A 14,962-nucleotide genomic window follows, 5' to 3' on the forward strand; every position below is an offset into this window, starting at 1 on the left:
GACTAAGAGGGAGGGGGAGGGGAAATGGAGTTGGTATTCAATTGCCTCGGTGGAATGGATAGAAGCTGTGTAACAGTCACTGAACCTCAAGCCTGAGTTATTAGCTCCAGAATGACTGGAGCGTGATTTGTGATTCTATACATCAGATGATAGCTCAAGCATAACTCGGCCATTATCAAGATCAACTCATTCTCATTAACTCACTCAGTCAACTAAAGAATCTCCCTTCACCCTCGCTTACCATCACACACGCTCTAAACGCGCTGAACTAAAAAGACAAAGGGCAGAGAAGCCACTGACTGGGGGTCGAGTCCACGCTCCAATCAGGACTAACCTTTGCCCTTCACACCCCAAATCGAACCTCTCTGCTTTAGGAAAGAATGGGAGTTCACTAGGGAGGAAGGGACGCTTTCCCATCTGGCCGTGCTGTGCCTGCCAAGTGAATTTGATGAAGCACTGATTCACTTTAAGATGTTCACGTGATACAGCTCAGCAACCTTATTCTCCAACTGGCCTATCATGCAAACGCAGAATGCAGATGGCTCCAACAGAATGTCATTTCTAATACAGTCTTTGCTTCAAGCTGAAATTTGGTTGAACCCTTCTTTTGAGAGGTTTTGATTTCCTGGCGCAGCTGCAGTGCAGTTGGCAGGGGATATAACCGCGTGATGTCAGACCCTGGCCTCGCAACTCCACGCCTCTTCCGAGACTCGCCGCGAGATAATTACTCCCTGCTCAAACGAGAGAGATAACCTGATCGCGAGATTGAGCAACCGTCACCTGTTGAGTGTCACTGCGACTGGGTCTCTAATTACCGACGAGCAGTTCAACCAAGAAGGTCTGTTGTATTGCATTTTCCTATATGGTATCTCATAACTTAGCCTAAACCTCAATTTCCTCTCAACGGCAATACTATCTAAAACTCCGCTAATATGTGATTTCAATGCTGCAGATGCTCATGTACGCTGATTTCAACAATGCCTCTGAGAGGCTCTGGGTCTTCAAATGTGTCTTCGCTTTCATATAAACCATGCATATTGCTCGCTATTATACCCTGTGAAACTGTCCCTTTATAATTCCTACTCAGTTGGTACCCTAGCCACTCTACCAAGCTCTGATGGATGTGTTGGTAGAGGTACTTCAGTTGTTGGTGCTGTTGATCGAGGTTGCGCCTCGACTACATATGATATACCATCTTCAGACACATACGACGGTGGCCTAGGGCCAGCTCGAGTATTAGGCCTTATTTGAGAAAGGTCCACGGCCTCGTTGCGCTGCCAGAACAAACGATCTGGGTCAACTCGCTGGAAATTGTTAGCATCATCCAGTCAAGAGTTACACTCTAGATACATACCACTGTCTCGCGCCATCGCCCATAGGCTGGTGGCAGTGTCTTTGTAGCTTCGCTCTCCATACCGACAGCTTCCTCATCCTGCGCAAGAACAACAGGAATAGGCACAGGAGGTACGGCATATCGAGGCGCGCGATACCGGGGAGGTCGATTTGCTCGCTCAGCGGCCTCGCGATTACTTTTAATTATTAGGAGACACAGTCTGATAAGACCGTGGAAGAAGAAGGCGGCGGCGAACAAGACGACAAGAATGAGCATGATGTTCATTTCGCGCGTGTTGACCTTGTGTGTCATGGAGAGGGAGAGGTCTATTCCTGATTAGTATCGCAGTTACACAGGCGGCACGATTGGGTCGTGACTTACAGACAGTGACGAGAATCATAAGAAACAGACCTGAAGTCAAACACCTCAGGATCTGTGCTCTCATGCGCCTCGATCGAACCCATGGTATACAGCCCAGGAAGAACTTGGGGTGTCGCTGATGACTTCTTCGCGACCTATGGCGATCGCGCTCTCGTTCATGGTATTCTCTCCGTCTTCGATGTCGTCTAATATTTGATCCACCCAGGATTTCAGAGAGATGCGCTTCCAATGGATCTTGAGGAGGAGTTCGTTGTCTTCGTTGACGTCGCGACCGATGGGAATCTGAAGGTGTAGCTACAGGCTCCGGTCTCGTCGGCGATTGAGGTTCAGCAATAGGTAGAAGCGGCGCGGGAGAAGCTGTGGCATAGCGAACATCGTCGGATTCTGGTGTGGTGTTGTTACGTCCCCATATTCGCAGGAACCCTGGTACAGCAAATCTTCGAGAGCCCGCAGGGCGATTCGTATTCGAGTCTTGAGACTTGACGCTCTCGATCTCGGCGAGATGAGCTTGTCCCGTCATTGAAGCAGGTTCTCTTCGACTCAACAACCGTGATAGGGGCGCAGGACTCGAACGAGGTTCTTGTATACTGTGTTGAGCTTCGACATCAACATTGACGTCGAGGTTGGCGTCGCCTCCATTTGGACTACCACCTCGCTCCATCCTTGATCGTTGTATGAGATCAGCCCGAAGCCTCTCCATGTCAGGACGGTTCATGTCCATATTTCGACGGGGGCACCCGAGGCAGTTTATAGATCCGTTACGACTCAGGTAAAAGCGACTAAGGCGGCGCTATCGTGAATTTTCAACAAAGTCCACGGGAGAGCATAAAAAAAAAGGAACATACGATAATAAAACTACACGCTCAACATGAAAACTTGTACCATCTCGGTCATTATTAGTAGAGAAGGAACAAGATATGCAAACAAGTAAATAACAAAAAAGGGTTCAAGAACCTGTCTTGACTTTCTTTTTTCTGAGACAAAACACCCGCAAAAAAAAGGGAACGTAACGAAGACGGCGACAAGAGACAATAAAAAAGAGGGTCAGGTTTCGATAAAGCAGAAAATGGCCCCGGCTTCAGTCATGATCTAATTATGTTAGTGGGCAGATGGCCCGTCGTTTGTCTTGTCGTCTTCACACGACGTTCCCTTTTTCGACCCCTTGATTGAACTGAAAGGTTCAAGGACCCATGTTCATAAACCTTAGCTCTACGGGTCCTCCGAAAGGGACAAACCGCGTCAGGGATATGGATGCATGTCCCCCTCTGCAAGGAGGAGCCCAGGTTCAGCTGTTGAAGGATGTACTGCACATAAACAACAGGGATTGAGAATGTGATTACAATTGTACAGCTGCTTGCGGCGATGAGTTTTGGTTGGCTTCCACGAAATTAACCTGCTACAGTTGAGAACTTGCTCTAGCCATGATGGATTGGACGTCCCGTGCGTGTTGGAAAAACGTGGGAGGTGGAGATCTACAAATTACTACCCAGTCCGAGCTCTATCCAGGGGTAACCAGCTTCAGAGCTAGTCGATATGCGGCTTATCTCTCGAGGTCTGCCATCGACATTCAGCTCAAGATGATGCTATCACATATTTTCACAACTACTTTATGTTATGCTTAAATCATGACAATTATATCATGAAGTTATAAGTTTCAGAGCCTTCTTGTCTTGTTGCATCTGAACGTCTCGTGTTGAAGAATGCTGCATTTTGCTTGGAGCGCCTCACAGCCAACCAGGGGTATGAACCTGAAACCTCAAGTATTCTGGCTATATGCAGCTGCAACCTCACGATAATTGGATAGCGTCAGAGGAAGGCTCACATACAGCTAACTTCATTGGAAGATAACACCTCCCTCAAGTTTTGATCGTGTTTGATGTGGCTTGTTTCTTCAAGGGCTTACTATTAATCGACTATTTGCACATATAGCATAAACATCTACATGCGTGCCCCTAGCTCATGTCTCATCTTTTGATACAAGCCATAAACGCCTCCTTCACCCTTCCCAATGTTATCGAAGAACTTTGTGCATGCTGTAATCCGCTTTTCTAGCCGTCTCCAGGGCTTCCCCAGATTGAATATTCATGCTCCCTGGCAATATTAGAGAGAGTTATTTACACAGAGCTCCCTGCTTCATCCTAACGGCTACACTATTCAGCCATGGTGAGGGTGAGGGTAATGCCCTTCCCTTGGTACGCCCTCAAAGGTAAGCTTCAATGGCGTCAAAGGTTACCAGAATACTGAGCCCTGACACGGGAGCGCGCATCTCGTGATTCAATATGTCAGGGAGCGTACGGGTAGTAGATTAGAATATCGGGTCATTGCCTATCCTCCTCATTTCAACTCGCCGAGAAGCATTGTGCGGTCTGACGATGCAGAAAGTACTGAAACTTGTTAGTTCACCGCATCCAAGATGATCAGCAGAATAACTTACGAATAGGCTCCTTGTTTGGCGAGAACTCTGCGCAGTTGACTGTGCCCTTGTGACCGGGCAGCTTGTAAGCGAGCTTGCCTGTCTCGCTTGACCAGACCATGACTGTTCCATCTCCTGATGCTGCTGCAATTCTCTTGCCTTCTGAGTCCCAGCTTGCTCCGAGAAGGTTCTTCTCCATGCCCACCGTCGCGCCGTCAAAGGTTCGGATGTGTCGTTCTGTTGGTGCAAAAGGTCGGATATCCCATGTTCGAACCGTAGAGTCCATGGCGTATGAGACAAGTGACTGAGAATCCGGCGACACCCTCAACGAGGTGATGGTGTCTGAATGGCCGAGCATTGAGTATATCACCGACTTCTTTCGCAAGTCCCAAACTCGAATATCGTTGTCGATGCCGCCTGCGTATATCTCGTTACCGGCCTCGGATACAGCAATGGCGGTAATGGGGAACTCGGTCTGGATATAGTCGACGGCGTTCTTCGATCGGGGGTCCCAGATTCCGATTGTCGAGTCGTCGCTACCACTGACAAGTATCTCCTCTCCTCGTCTGCTGATGCCCACCGTGTTGATAACCTCCTCGTGCCCGACATATCTGCGGATTCGTGTGCCTGACGTCAAATCCCAGCTCGCAAGATGCATGTCAGCCGATGCACTATATAGAATTTCCGAGTCGCGTGACCATTGTAAGTCGAGAATCGCACCGCGGTGACCATTTAGTATTCCGTAGTTTTCGCAATCGCCATAGGTTCTCCAAAGCACTACAGGAGTCAGCTTGTTTTCGCCCAGGAGGCATTGGTCTTCGCTCACTTAGAGATCTGTCCATTCCACCAGAAGCAATCAGGTTGCCTGTAGGATCGAACTTTGCTGCAAAAATCTCGCCTGAGTGTCCTGACAGTTCCATAACAGGAGCTTGAAGCCCGCTTGTTCTAGGTGCCTGCACCAGTCAGTCCAGCGACTTCAACAGTTAAACACTCCCCAACTTACAGATTGCACCAGCGCATTGCTTGACGCGTTCAGACGCGCAAGAGCGCCTGTAGAAGAGTTGACATTTTGTCGCTTCACGAGCGACTGAGAAGAGCTGGGATCTCCATCGGCAGGACGTTTTTCGGCGGACATGGCGAAGTCGATAGGGTATCAAGAGAAAGAATGGCTATAAGCGACGCTGATTATACAGATGCGCCAAGTTTTGTCGAGTTCTGGAGCTGTCAAGTGAGCTTGGAGCTTCCTGTTGCTTCACTTTTTGACGACTGTGGTGGGCTTCATGCAAAGTAAATCGAGCTCCTGCTAATGATTGGTGGCCGGGCCGAAGATTGTTCCTGAGGTCGGTGTTTCAACCCTCCGTGCACCGACATTCCAGAGCGGTGTTGGCGCTACTGCTTCACCTCCCTGGTAGAAGCTACATCGACATAGCTCTGTCTGCGTATGATATTGAACCGTCTTCCATTTGTACCATCTTTCTACTCTGCGCCAACGTTCTGTTAATTGTAGAGCTCGGTCGCTGTTCTTCAACTCCTCCACAGCCCCTCCCTCATAGCCGCAATAATGGCGGCCAACAAAGCGTCCCGCGTGGGCGAGGAGTAAGTCCATCATGATAACTATTCAGTCCCCAAATTACTGTCAAATACTAACCTAGTTCTAGAATCTGGAAGTAAGCCACGTCCGCTTGATCCCCCGACGGAGCGTCTCTCTAACAGGGCAACAGAACACGAATCGACAAGGTCAACGCTGAGCTCGTCACTCTGACCTATGGAACTATCGTCGCACAGCTATGCAAGGACTACGAAAGCGACTATGCCGAAGTGAACAAGCAACTCGACAAGATGGGTTACAACATTGGTCTGCGACTTATTGAAGACTACCTCGCCAAATCCAACACCATGAAGCGATGCGCCAACTTCCGCGAGACGGCAGAAATGATCTCCAGGGTAGGGAGACTTCTTGCGCAGCATCAGACAATGACTAACGAGTGAATCAGGTTGGATTCAAGATATTCCTCAATATTACTCCCCAGGTGATGAATTGGACAAGCGAAAATGACCAGTTCTCGCTGGTATTTGAAGAGAATCCGTTGGCCGACTTTGTCGAGCTTCCCGATGATGGACGAGCGCAAGATCAACTTTGGTACTCCAACATTCTGTGTGGAGTGCTACGAGGAGCTCTGGAGATGGTGCAAATGCAAGTTGAAGCTCACTTCGTCAGTGACGTGTTGCGGGGCAACGACAGCACAGAGATGAGGGTATCGCTAATCAGATACATCGATGATGAACTCCCCCCCGAGGATGACTAAGAGACGCAAAAGAGGGAGCTATGAATGTGATTATTTGATGACGATTTAGCAATTGCAGGACACAGATAGATGGATGGATGGCTATGAGAAATTCTAGATTTTCAGGGGGAGATGCCCTCAAATGATCGTTGACGGCATCGACGGTGAGATTGTGCCGATCAGGACGATTGGCATGGAAGCAAACTTACTTACGGAACAAACTTCGTTTTAGCAATCTTGCGAGATTTGGCTTGGGATCACGGCACGTGTAGATACCCATGGAAGACAGCTGTCAGCCACGTGCTAGGCTGGAAGTGCCGGTTGATTGAGCTCACGCCATAGTGATAGAGCCAGAATATTAAGATGAAACATTTTGCATGCGTTTTAATGGGTAATGGGAGTTGGTGTATTGCGAGCTGAAGTTTGTTTAATTAGAGCAACAGCAGTGATCAATGAAAGCGAGAGCACCAAGACAAGCAGATCCTCCTCTCATTTATTATACGGAATAGAGGCATCATGGATATTGGGTTTAATTTCTCTGGACTTCAACAAACCTATATTATCGGTTAATCAGCAAACGACACAAACTCAAATGTCGATTATTCACAAACGTGATTTAGATGGTATCTCCGCCCCGCCGGACAATGAAAAGCTGAAGCTCTATTCCACAAGGCACAAGGGGCACATTTTAGTAGATTGATAACGTCAAATCCCCGCGAAACGGTGGACGATCAATTGGCAGTCAACCGGGATTTGTTAGTGGAGGTACCTGAAGGAGACAATAAAACCTAGGGTCTTATGAATAAGTGATGAAAAGATTTAGGCAAATTTAGGCAAATCTTAGCAAATCTTTAGTCCAGTTTATTTTGGCATCCGGGCTGATCTTCAGAAGTTTTCTTGCTCCCCGGGGGCACAGGCTCAGACCATATTGACGGGAACATATGTGCCTGAGGCAAAGGGGCTACCGTTTTGTCTCCGATATCATGCCTGAGGTCTCAAGACCGGCGACATTTTTAACTCAGTACAAAAATTACGCATCTTGGTCTGAGATTTACGTACCAGAACGTAACGCGACAAACTCAGCGCGCCAATGGCAAGGAAGGCCGTCTAGCCCCAGGGCGCGACCTTCAGATCAAGGGTCCATTGTGTGGGGTGACGCGACCTATGATCATTCGGGTCCGCTAACGTGCAAACCTTGGTTGAGAGCCCCTGAAGAGCATCCACTACAGCTGCGGTCTAGGCCGCTGAGCGTCGCTGAGACGCGCTGAGCTTACTGAGCCTCACAGGGCACGTTGGCAGCCCTGTGCTCAACCCCGGTTGGAAGCCAGCCTCCCTTCTGTACATGTTCCATGTGCATCAAACCGGTTTCGGTAGTTTGTGGCCAAGTCGAATGTCTTTGAAGAGGATCACGGAGAACAATGAGGGACTAAAATAGTCAATTCTGACAGAATCTCGAGGGTTTTCAACGTCTCGCGATTGACTTCAGTGTTCACGTTGGATTCGCTTATATGCGTCCATTCGTTCTTAAGATCGACCGTCCCGATTTCTTTTAGCTGCAAGGAGTCAAGGCATCCCAATTTGGTGGACCTGTCTCCAGGTCCCAGGAAAACCTACCTAAGCTTTTGACAGACGGCCAGCCTTGTAATTTGTGTTTTACCGTTTTGGAGCAAGGTCTGTAAATTGCATGCATCTAACCATCGGAGGTGCATCACTGACTGACTGTTGGTACCAATTCTGATATGCGGAGAGGGCTACATCGCAATGATGGGGGGGAATGTCTAATAAAAATAAATAAACGTTTCACATGGTTGAGTGGCCGTTGTTCATAGACTCTATCAATTGATAAAGTTCCAGGGAGCGATTCACAGGGAAGAAGGAAGAAGAAAAGTTTGACCGTCCTCCTCCTTTTCCTTCACTCACTGACTGGAGGGATTCCCACCGCCCAAATCAAGGACCGACCACGTTTTTCACCCACAACCTCTGTCTTGCTCCCTTTTACTCGCCCTCACACCTTTCTTTTCCTCCTCCATCAAACAAAGCACCTCATTTCTACTCGGCCGTTGTGCCATCTGCTTTGAAAAGCCCCAAACGGCGAGCATCCGTCGCGTTTGATAATTGCAGCAAGAGTTTGACGCACGTTGATCAACCTACTTGCATCTATCTACCTTATACTGGGTCTCTCCCCGTCCTCCACTGTTCCCGTCCGTCTGGCGTTTGGATCGCTTCCGTTTCCTGTCGGTACTTGGATAGAAGGGCACTCAGCATATAATTTGGGGGTACCCGCTTGTCCTTGGAGGCGTTCCGTTGAAATCTCCAAGGTACTTGGTCTCTGCCCGAGCTGCCCGCAGAACCACAAGTACCCTCCCACCCCTGGCGAATGCCCAACCCCAGGCACTCGTTTTTTTACACTTAGCAACTGAGGCAGCGTCCATCACCTCAGGAAAGCACAAGCCCAGCGCCCACTTTCCACTCCCAGTTACCTCGACACTCCGCCAAATCCAACCTACACCAAACCAACCACACCATATTCATCCTACATACTTCTTATCTCCAACTCATCACCGCGACATCGACTATCGGTCGACTATCGCATCGCGTACTATCGCACTGCAGTGTACGCTACGCTCTTATCACTTTTGATTTCCTGCGATATTCCTTTCCGCCGATTGCCGACGCCTGACACGATCCTCCAATTCCCTCTACTCGGGCTCGCCTCCCATTCTCGTCTCCTGGTCTCGTGGTTCTCGCGATCCTCGCCCCCCGCCCGACCGCGCGCCTGGCAACTTGGACCGCGTCCACGTCTCCTTCGCTGGTGATCCCCTCGCTCGCGATCTTTGGCTTCACTGCCCGTCACGTCCACGTTGGGACGCTATCCAGCGCTGCTCCGCCTGGTGGCACGCCCCCGTGGCTACACGAGCCCCCGACTGCTGTCGTCGCTGCAGCAGAGCCTATAGGCCTCTCTCTGTCTCCTCTCCGGTTACTTCTCAACTGCCATGGCCATGAATCCAAACGTCAACATGGCCAACATGAACCCCATGGGTGGTCCTGTCGGAGGTGCCCCCATGCCCATGATGAACAACGGCGCCGTCAACCCCCAGGCCGCTGCGGCTGCTGCCGCCGCGTCTCGCCAACAGGCAAACGATAACCAGCGCAGCGTTCTCAACACTTACATTTACGAATACTTTATCCGCATGGGAATGTACGATTGCGCCCGATCTCTCCTTTCCAGCGATCAACAGGTCAATGTCCTCAGTAAGGATGGCGCGAACCGTCGTCGCGACGAGAACGGAAATGTCATCAACGGTCTTGGCGACGACGCTATGGATACCGATTCGAAGGACGACATCGACTCCAAACTCCCTGAAGACTTGCCGCCACCAAAGCTTCCCATGCCTGCTTCCGACACCTCTTTTCTCTACGAGTGGTTCTCCGTCTTCTGGGACATTTACTACGCGCAGCGCGCCAAGAGCGGAAACAATACCATTAACCAATATGTTCAACATACTCAGGTAAGCCATCTTTTTTCTTTCTGTCATGCTGCCACCCAGGGCACTCCAGTCCGGCATCTCACCCACTCAATGGATGATGGTGTCAGATTGACTGCCATGCTCCTAACATTTGGTAACCACTTTGGCTGGTGACCAATGCTGACCCTCGGTGGCAATGTAGCAGCAATCCCGGCTAAAGCAGAATCAACAGCAGGAACTTCTGCGACAGATGAGACCAGACATGGCTACGCAGCAATATCAGATGATGCGCAACATGCAGAACGGCGGCATGATGAACATGAAGCAGGGCAACCTTGCCCGCGCCGCCATGGCTAACAACCAAAATAAGTGAGCATCTTATTTCTCATCGTTTTACAAGCCCCTCGCCTAACAGTGATATCCAGCCCTCAAATGATGCTACAGCAGGCCAAGCAGAACCAGATGCAGCGAGATCCCTCCGGCATGGATGGCCAAAACAGACCTTCTTCACCAGCGTCTGGGGAGAACGCTCCCTCGCCTTCCAAGCGACAGCGCATCGATGGCGCACCTTTCAACCCTAACCAGCCCGGCATGATGCCCAATGGCCGCCCCGGCCAAGGCATGCCAGGCCAGCAGATGCCCGGAGGAGCCAACACTGCCGCCGCTCAACAAACGTTACTTGCCAATGGCATCAACCCTAACTCGTTACATCCTCAGCAGCTGCAGAACTTTGCCGCCGCCCCGCCCGCCGCTCAGCAAAAGTCGATCGCGACCTACTCGCAGAACCTGCAGCAACACCATGGTACTCAGATGGGAGGCAAGCAGATGGGGCCCAATGCCATTCCTCAAGGCCAAGGATCCCCAATGATGGCCCAGGGTCCCGATGGAACTGCTCTCAATGCGTTCTACAACCCAGGCGAGATGGGAGGCCCAGGCGGCATCCGGGCGGGACCTGGAGGTCCCCAAAACGGAGGGGGAAGCAACCATGCCCTCCAAGACTATCAAATGCAGCTAATGCTTCTAGAGCAGCAGAACAAGAAGCGACTCATGATGGCCCGCCAAGAGCAAGATACCGTCGGCGGCAATGGCATGCCCCGAGAAGGCCAACCCGGACAACCAGGTGGTCCTCCTGGACCCAACGGCCAGTTCCCGGACACATCGCCCCAGGCCATGCGACCAGGTGCCTCGCCCAACCCTGCTGAGCAGATGAAGCGCGGTACACCCCAGATGAACAACTCTGGCATTCCTTCACCGGTCCCCGAGGGTGGTCAATCCCGTGGCTCTCCCAACCCGGCCATGAACTTCATGGGCAACCAGATGGATCCCAACATGGCACCTCACTTCTTCAAGCAGCAGATGGAGGGTAACATGGGAGGCCAACCTCCGATGAACGGCGGCATGCGACCCCCCAGCTCTCACCCTGGTGCACCTTTCAACGGACAGATGAACCAGCAACAGATGATGGCCGCCGCACGACAACAGCAGCAAGGCCAGCCAGGCCAAGGGCCTCAAGGAAATCCCCAGCAGTGGCAAGGACCTAACGGACAGATGGTGCCTCAGCAGATGCAGCAGCAAAGTCCTCAGATCCAGGGAACTCCCCAGCAACGATCGATGCCTCCTCCCCAAGCACCACCCGCTGGCGCAAATGGAGCCAACAGCAGGACGACAGCATCCCCTCAACAAGCAGCAGCTGCACCACCAACTCCTAGCCAGACTAACAAGGCCGCACCCAAGAAGAAGAAGGGCGAGACCGCTAAGGATAAGGTATGTCTAACCGGTGAACTATACTCTGTAGGTACTAACAAGTTTAAGCGCGCTGCTGCCAACAAGAAGGCGAACCAGAACCTCAATAATGCTGGTGCAACTCCTTCGAACGACAACAACGAGTCACAGGACACTCCAGCTCCTGCGACACCCATTCAAAACGCCAATGCTGCCAACTTCAATAAGAATGGGCAAGCTGGCAACACCGGTCAGAATGGTCAGCCAACGACTGGCCCAGCTGCTAATGCTCCCGCAGCTGCAACAACCGCTCCTCCTCCCCAGCCACCAGCTCCTCAGCACGACCCCAATCAAATGATGGGTATGGATAACAGCTTTGGCCCATTGGTACGTGCAATCTCCTTGGAGGTGAAACCGGATACTGACTCTGTTTGTAGTTTGATGGCGGCGGCATGGAGTTGGCTAACCCTCTTAACTCGGGTGACGTGCTCAATGACTTTGACTTTGATTCGTTCCTCCACGACCAAGATGGTGATAACTCAGCCTTCAATTTTACGGAAGCATTCCCCATGGGAGATGAGATAGGAGCAGATTAATGACTTGCGAGAAGGTTTGGGTTGGCTGGCATTACACACACACACGATCTTGGGTCAGACTTAATCAGGCATCATTTGTCACGGCGTTCTGAGTGGAAACTATATCATGGTCATTCGGCGATCTGGTCCTGGAGGTGAAATTCCCTCATGTGGTGGCTTCAGGGGAAAAGAGCACTTTTTTGTTTTTTGCTTTATGTTACCGACGCTTCCGCCGTGTTTGACTGAAACAGGTTCGACACTACTGACATGGTTCTTTCTTTGGAAACTTCACATCGTCCGACTTGGTCTCTTTCCTCTCCTGTCTTTTTGTTGTTGTTGATTTTTTGTTACCACGCTTCGTCATTTTACTTGCGGACCTGGGGTACATGGGTGGAAAAGAAAAATCCTGGAAGAGTTTCAGGAGATTTTTGTTCAAGGATGGAGGAATGAAAGGGAAGGGAGGGGGCGGTGATATCCCATCTGTGTAAAGTGTCGAAGTTTATTCATCCGGTGTATCTTAAAGCTCACGGCGAAAAATTACATACCACGCTTATTGTTGCCGTTGTTTTTTTGTTTGTTTAAGACAGACGTCGTCACATCCTTTTTCCTTTTTTCCCGTTTATGGTGGTTTGGTTATCTGCGGTTTTACTACCTCTTTTTTTATTATTATCTTATGAATTGACATGGTGTCATTTGTCAAAGATCAACATACTATCATAGTTACTGTCTCTCAGGTGGTGCAATAAAACGTCCCTTTGTCTTGTTCGATATTTTAGACATGTGATGTGGCTTGTGTTTAGGTTTGGCTGTTGCTGGGTGGATGGTGATGGCTTCAAGGGGTAAGCGAACTTCTGACTTTGAGTCAAGGGACTAAGGATGACCTGAAGCCGTCATGAATTTACCAGAATTGATTGATCGTTTGGGATGGGTCGATATTTTGAGGTTTCTTGCCTTTCCTCGGTTGTTTGTGAGGAGTGTTTCGAGTCTACGTCTCGAATGTCCTGTCGCGGAGGATGTCATTTTTAATGGATTGGCTGACAGTACATATAGACAACGCGGCGTCACGGTCATCTGGAGCATATGGGCATTACTTCTGGTTTATTAATGGTTATGCTGGATAGTCTCGTACATGTTCCCAATTCCCCTGATCGGCTCTCTGTTCCTCTCCTGAGCAGCCTCGATGCTATGCCGCGTCCTTGATGACTCCAAAAGAAAACCTCGCTCCTTGAACAGGACCTCACCGTTTTTACCAAAATTAGTTTCCTTCCTTGTCCTTTCGCATCTTCGTTCTCATGATCTCGCTTGTTGGATTGCTCCTCATTCAGAGCGATGATACCATGACAGCCCAGTAGTTGTACTACAGCTCATGTCAAGCCGGCAGTCGCTGTCCTCCTTGTCTTCTGAGCCTAGTTCTCACGACCTCGCCTGTTGAAATGGTCTCCATCTGGGACAAGAATGGCAGGGCGCTCAGTAGTCTTGTTCAAGCTCTCAATGAGCGCATCTGCTAGTCTGATAGCAGTCTTTGAATGCTCTCGTGCCTCGCTGACATGGACGTCAGCCATGAGTACGTGTGCATCGGCCTTTTTGGCATGGTCGCAAATTTCCTTGGCCTTCTCTTGCACTTCACGGAGACATCGCTCGGATTCTTCCTAACTTCTGATGGCGTCTTTGTGAAGCTGGTTCTGGAACTCTGAGAGGCGTCGCTCAAAGTCGCCTCGAATACTGGTCAGTTGTTCCTCGTAGTTGTTGAGGGGATTGCTGCTACTGGGAGTGTCTGGCTGGGCGGCAGCAGTTGTGGCAGCAGTTTGTTGGTTGCTGGACTGCTGGGCAGGCACTGCAGAAGACTCGGTAGGTGCCCCCCCGAAATGCTGGGCTGGCACAGAGGTAGCATGAGGCGCAACTTTCCGAGGCTTTACACCCTTGATGAGAGCGTACTCTCGCTTGGAGTCCTGGAGACAAGGATAGAATGCTGTTGTTGGATTAATTCTGAGACCCCAAAACGCGGAGAAACTTTCGCATAGCCTCCTAACGCCAGTAGTACTAGGATATATCGCCTGGATCACAAAGAACCAGGGATAGTAGTGGCGATGTACGCGTTTCCTTGGGCCCATGAGAGACTTGTATGCAGGATGACGAGATGGGATGGTGGCATCGTCGATCCAGCTGCCTGTTTCGAGATACCCGAACAGAAACTTGATTGCTCGAGGGGACATGACGGCTTTGGCTATTTTGAAAGACTCTATGACTCTTTCTTTGTACCTGTGTCTTGCGCCATTCCAGGTTACCTTTGGACAACTCGGACGAGAAGCGTCCGCTCTCAAGATTGTAGTCGGAGGCCGGCATAGTTTTGGATGTGACAACAATAAAGCAACGAGGACCAAGCAAGGAAAATAGTCTCAAGGAGAAGTGGATGGAGGCAAGGACTAATAAAGGAGAGAACCAACATAAAAACAAAAAATCAAGAGTAGCAAAAGTTTTGCAAGAATTGTCCCGAGTTTGTGTCGTAGGACAAGAGTGTGAAGAGAAACGGGACGCAAAAAAAGGAAGAGATTGTGTTTGGCAAAGCAGCATTAGGAAGCGCGAGGTCAGAGAAGACGTCAGGTTGGGTGCCTGAGAATTTCTTACGTCTGCCTGCAATATGCTTTTGGTAGTCTACGTCGCAACAAGAATCTTGCCCCTTGTTTGGCAGTGAGTCATGGTGAGTCGACCACTGAAACCGAGAGCCATGAAACTGCAAGCTAGGTAGGTAAGTATGGGCTCAGATGCGAGGCTTTAAAGGGGTCACT

General features: G+C 50.2%; 5 protein-coding genes across 5 annotated transcripts; 2 read left to right on the forward strand and 3 right to left on the reverse strand.

The window, feature by feature from the left end:
* Positions 1-1,079: 1,079 nt before the first annotated feature.
* On the reverse strand, positions 1,080-2,435 carry FTJAE_5823 (uncharacterized protein; the record flags this gene model as incomplete). The annotated part of the gene is made up of 3 exons (XM_037352372.1): positions 1,080-1,304; positions 1,355-1,659; positions 1,715-2,435. The coding sequence occupies 3 exons, from the start codon at positions 2,433-2,435 to the stop codon at positions 1,080-1,082; spliced, it is 1,251 nt and encodes a 416-aa protein (XP_037207077.1).
* A 1,613-nt stretch (positions 2,436-4,048) lies between these two features.
* On the reverse strand, positions 4,049-5,262 carry FTJAE_5824 (U5 snRNP-specific protein; the record flags this gene model as incomplete). Its single annotated transcript, XM_037352373.1, has 4 exons — positions 4,049-4,098; positions 4,149-4,904; positions 4,954-5,080; positions 5,131-5,262. 4 exons carry the CDS (start codon positions 5,260-5,262, stop codon positions 4,049-4,051), a joined length of 1,065 nt encoding a protein of 354 aa, XP_037207078.1.
* A 426-nt stretch (positions 5,263-5,688) lies between these two features.
* On the forward strand, positions 5,689-6,433 carry FTJAE_5825 (BET3; the record flags this gene model as incomplete). The annotated part of the gene is made up of 4 exons (XM_037352374.1): positions 5,689-5,723; positions 5,786-5,794; positions 5,849-6,071; positions 6,122-6,433. 4 exons carry the CDS (start codon positions 5,689-5,691, stop codon positions 6,431-6,433), a joined length of 579 nt encoding a protein of 192 aa, XP_037207079.1.
* A 2,972-nt stretch (positions 6,434-9,405) lies between these two features.
* Positions 9,406-12,197, forward strand: FTJAE_5826 (Som1 protein; the record flags this gene model as incomplete). Its single annotated transcript, XM_037352375.1, has 5 exons — positions 9,406-9,921; positions 10,130-10,248; positions 10,305-11,643; positions 11,692-11,988; positions 12,039-12,197. 5 exons carry the CDS (start codon positions 9,406-9,408, stop codon positions 12,195-12,197), a joined length of 2,430 nt encoding a protein of 809 aa, XP_037207080.1.
* A 1,628-nt stretch (positions 12,198-13,825) lies between these two features.
* On the reverse strand, positions 13,826-14,389 carry FTJAE_5827 (uncharacterized protein; the record flags this gene model as incomplete). The annotated part of the gene is made up of 1 exon (XM_037352376.1): positions 13,826-14,389. The coding sequence occupies one exon, from the start codon at positions 14,387-14,389 to the stop codon at positions 13,826-13,828; it is 564 nt and encodes a 187-aa protein (XP_037207081.1).
* Positions 14,390-14,962: the final 573 nt, after the last annotated feature.

Source organism: Fusarium tjaetaba (genome assembly GCF_013396195.1).
Source record: "Fusarium tjaetaba strain NRRL 66243 chromosome Unknown NRRL66243_c0000111, whole genome shotgun sequence".
NCBI classification, from domain to species: domain Eukaryota; kingdom Fungi; phylum Ascomycota; class Sordariomycetes; order Hypocreales; family Nectriaceae; genus Fusarium; species Fusarium tjaetaba.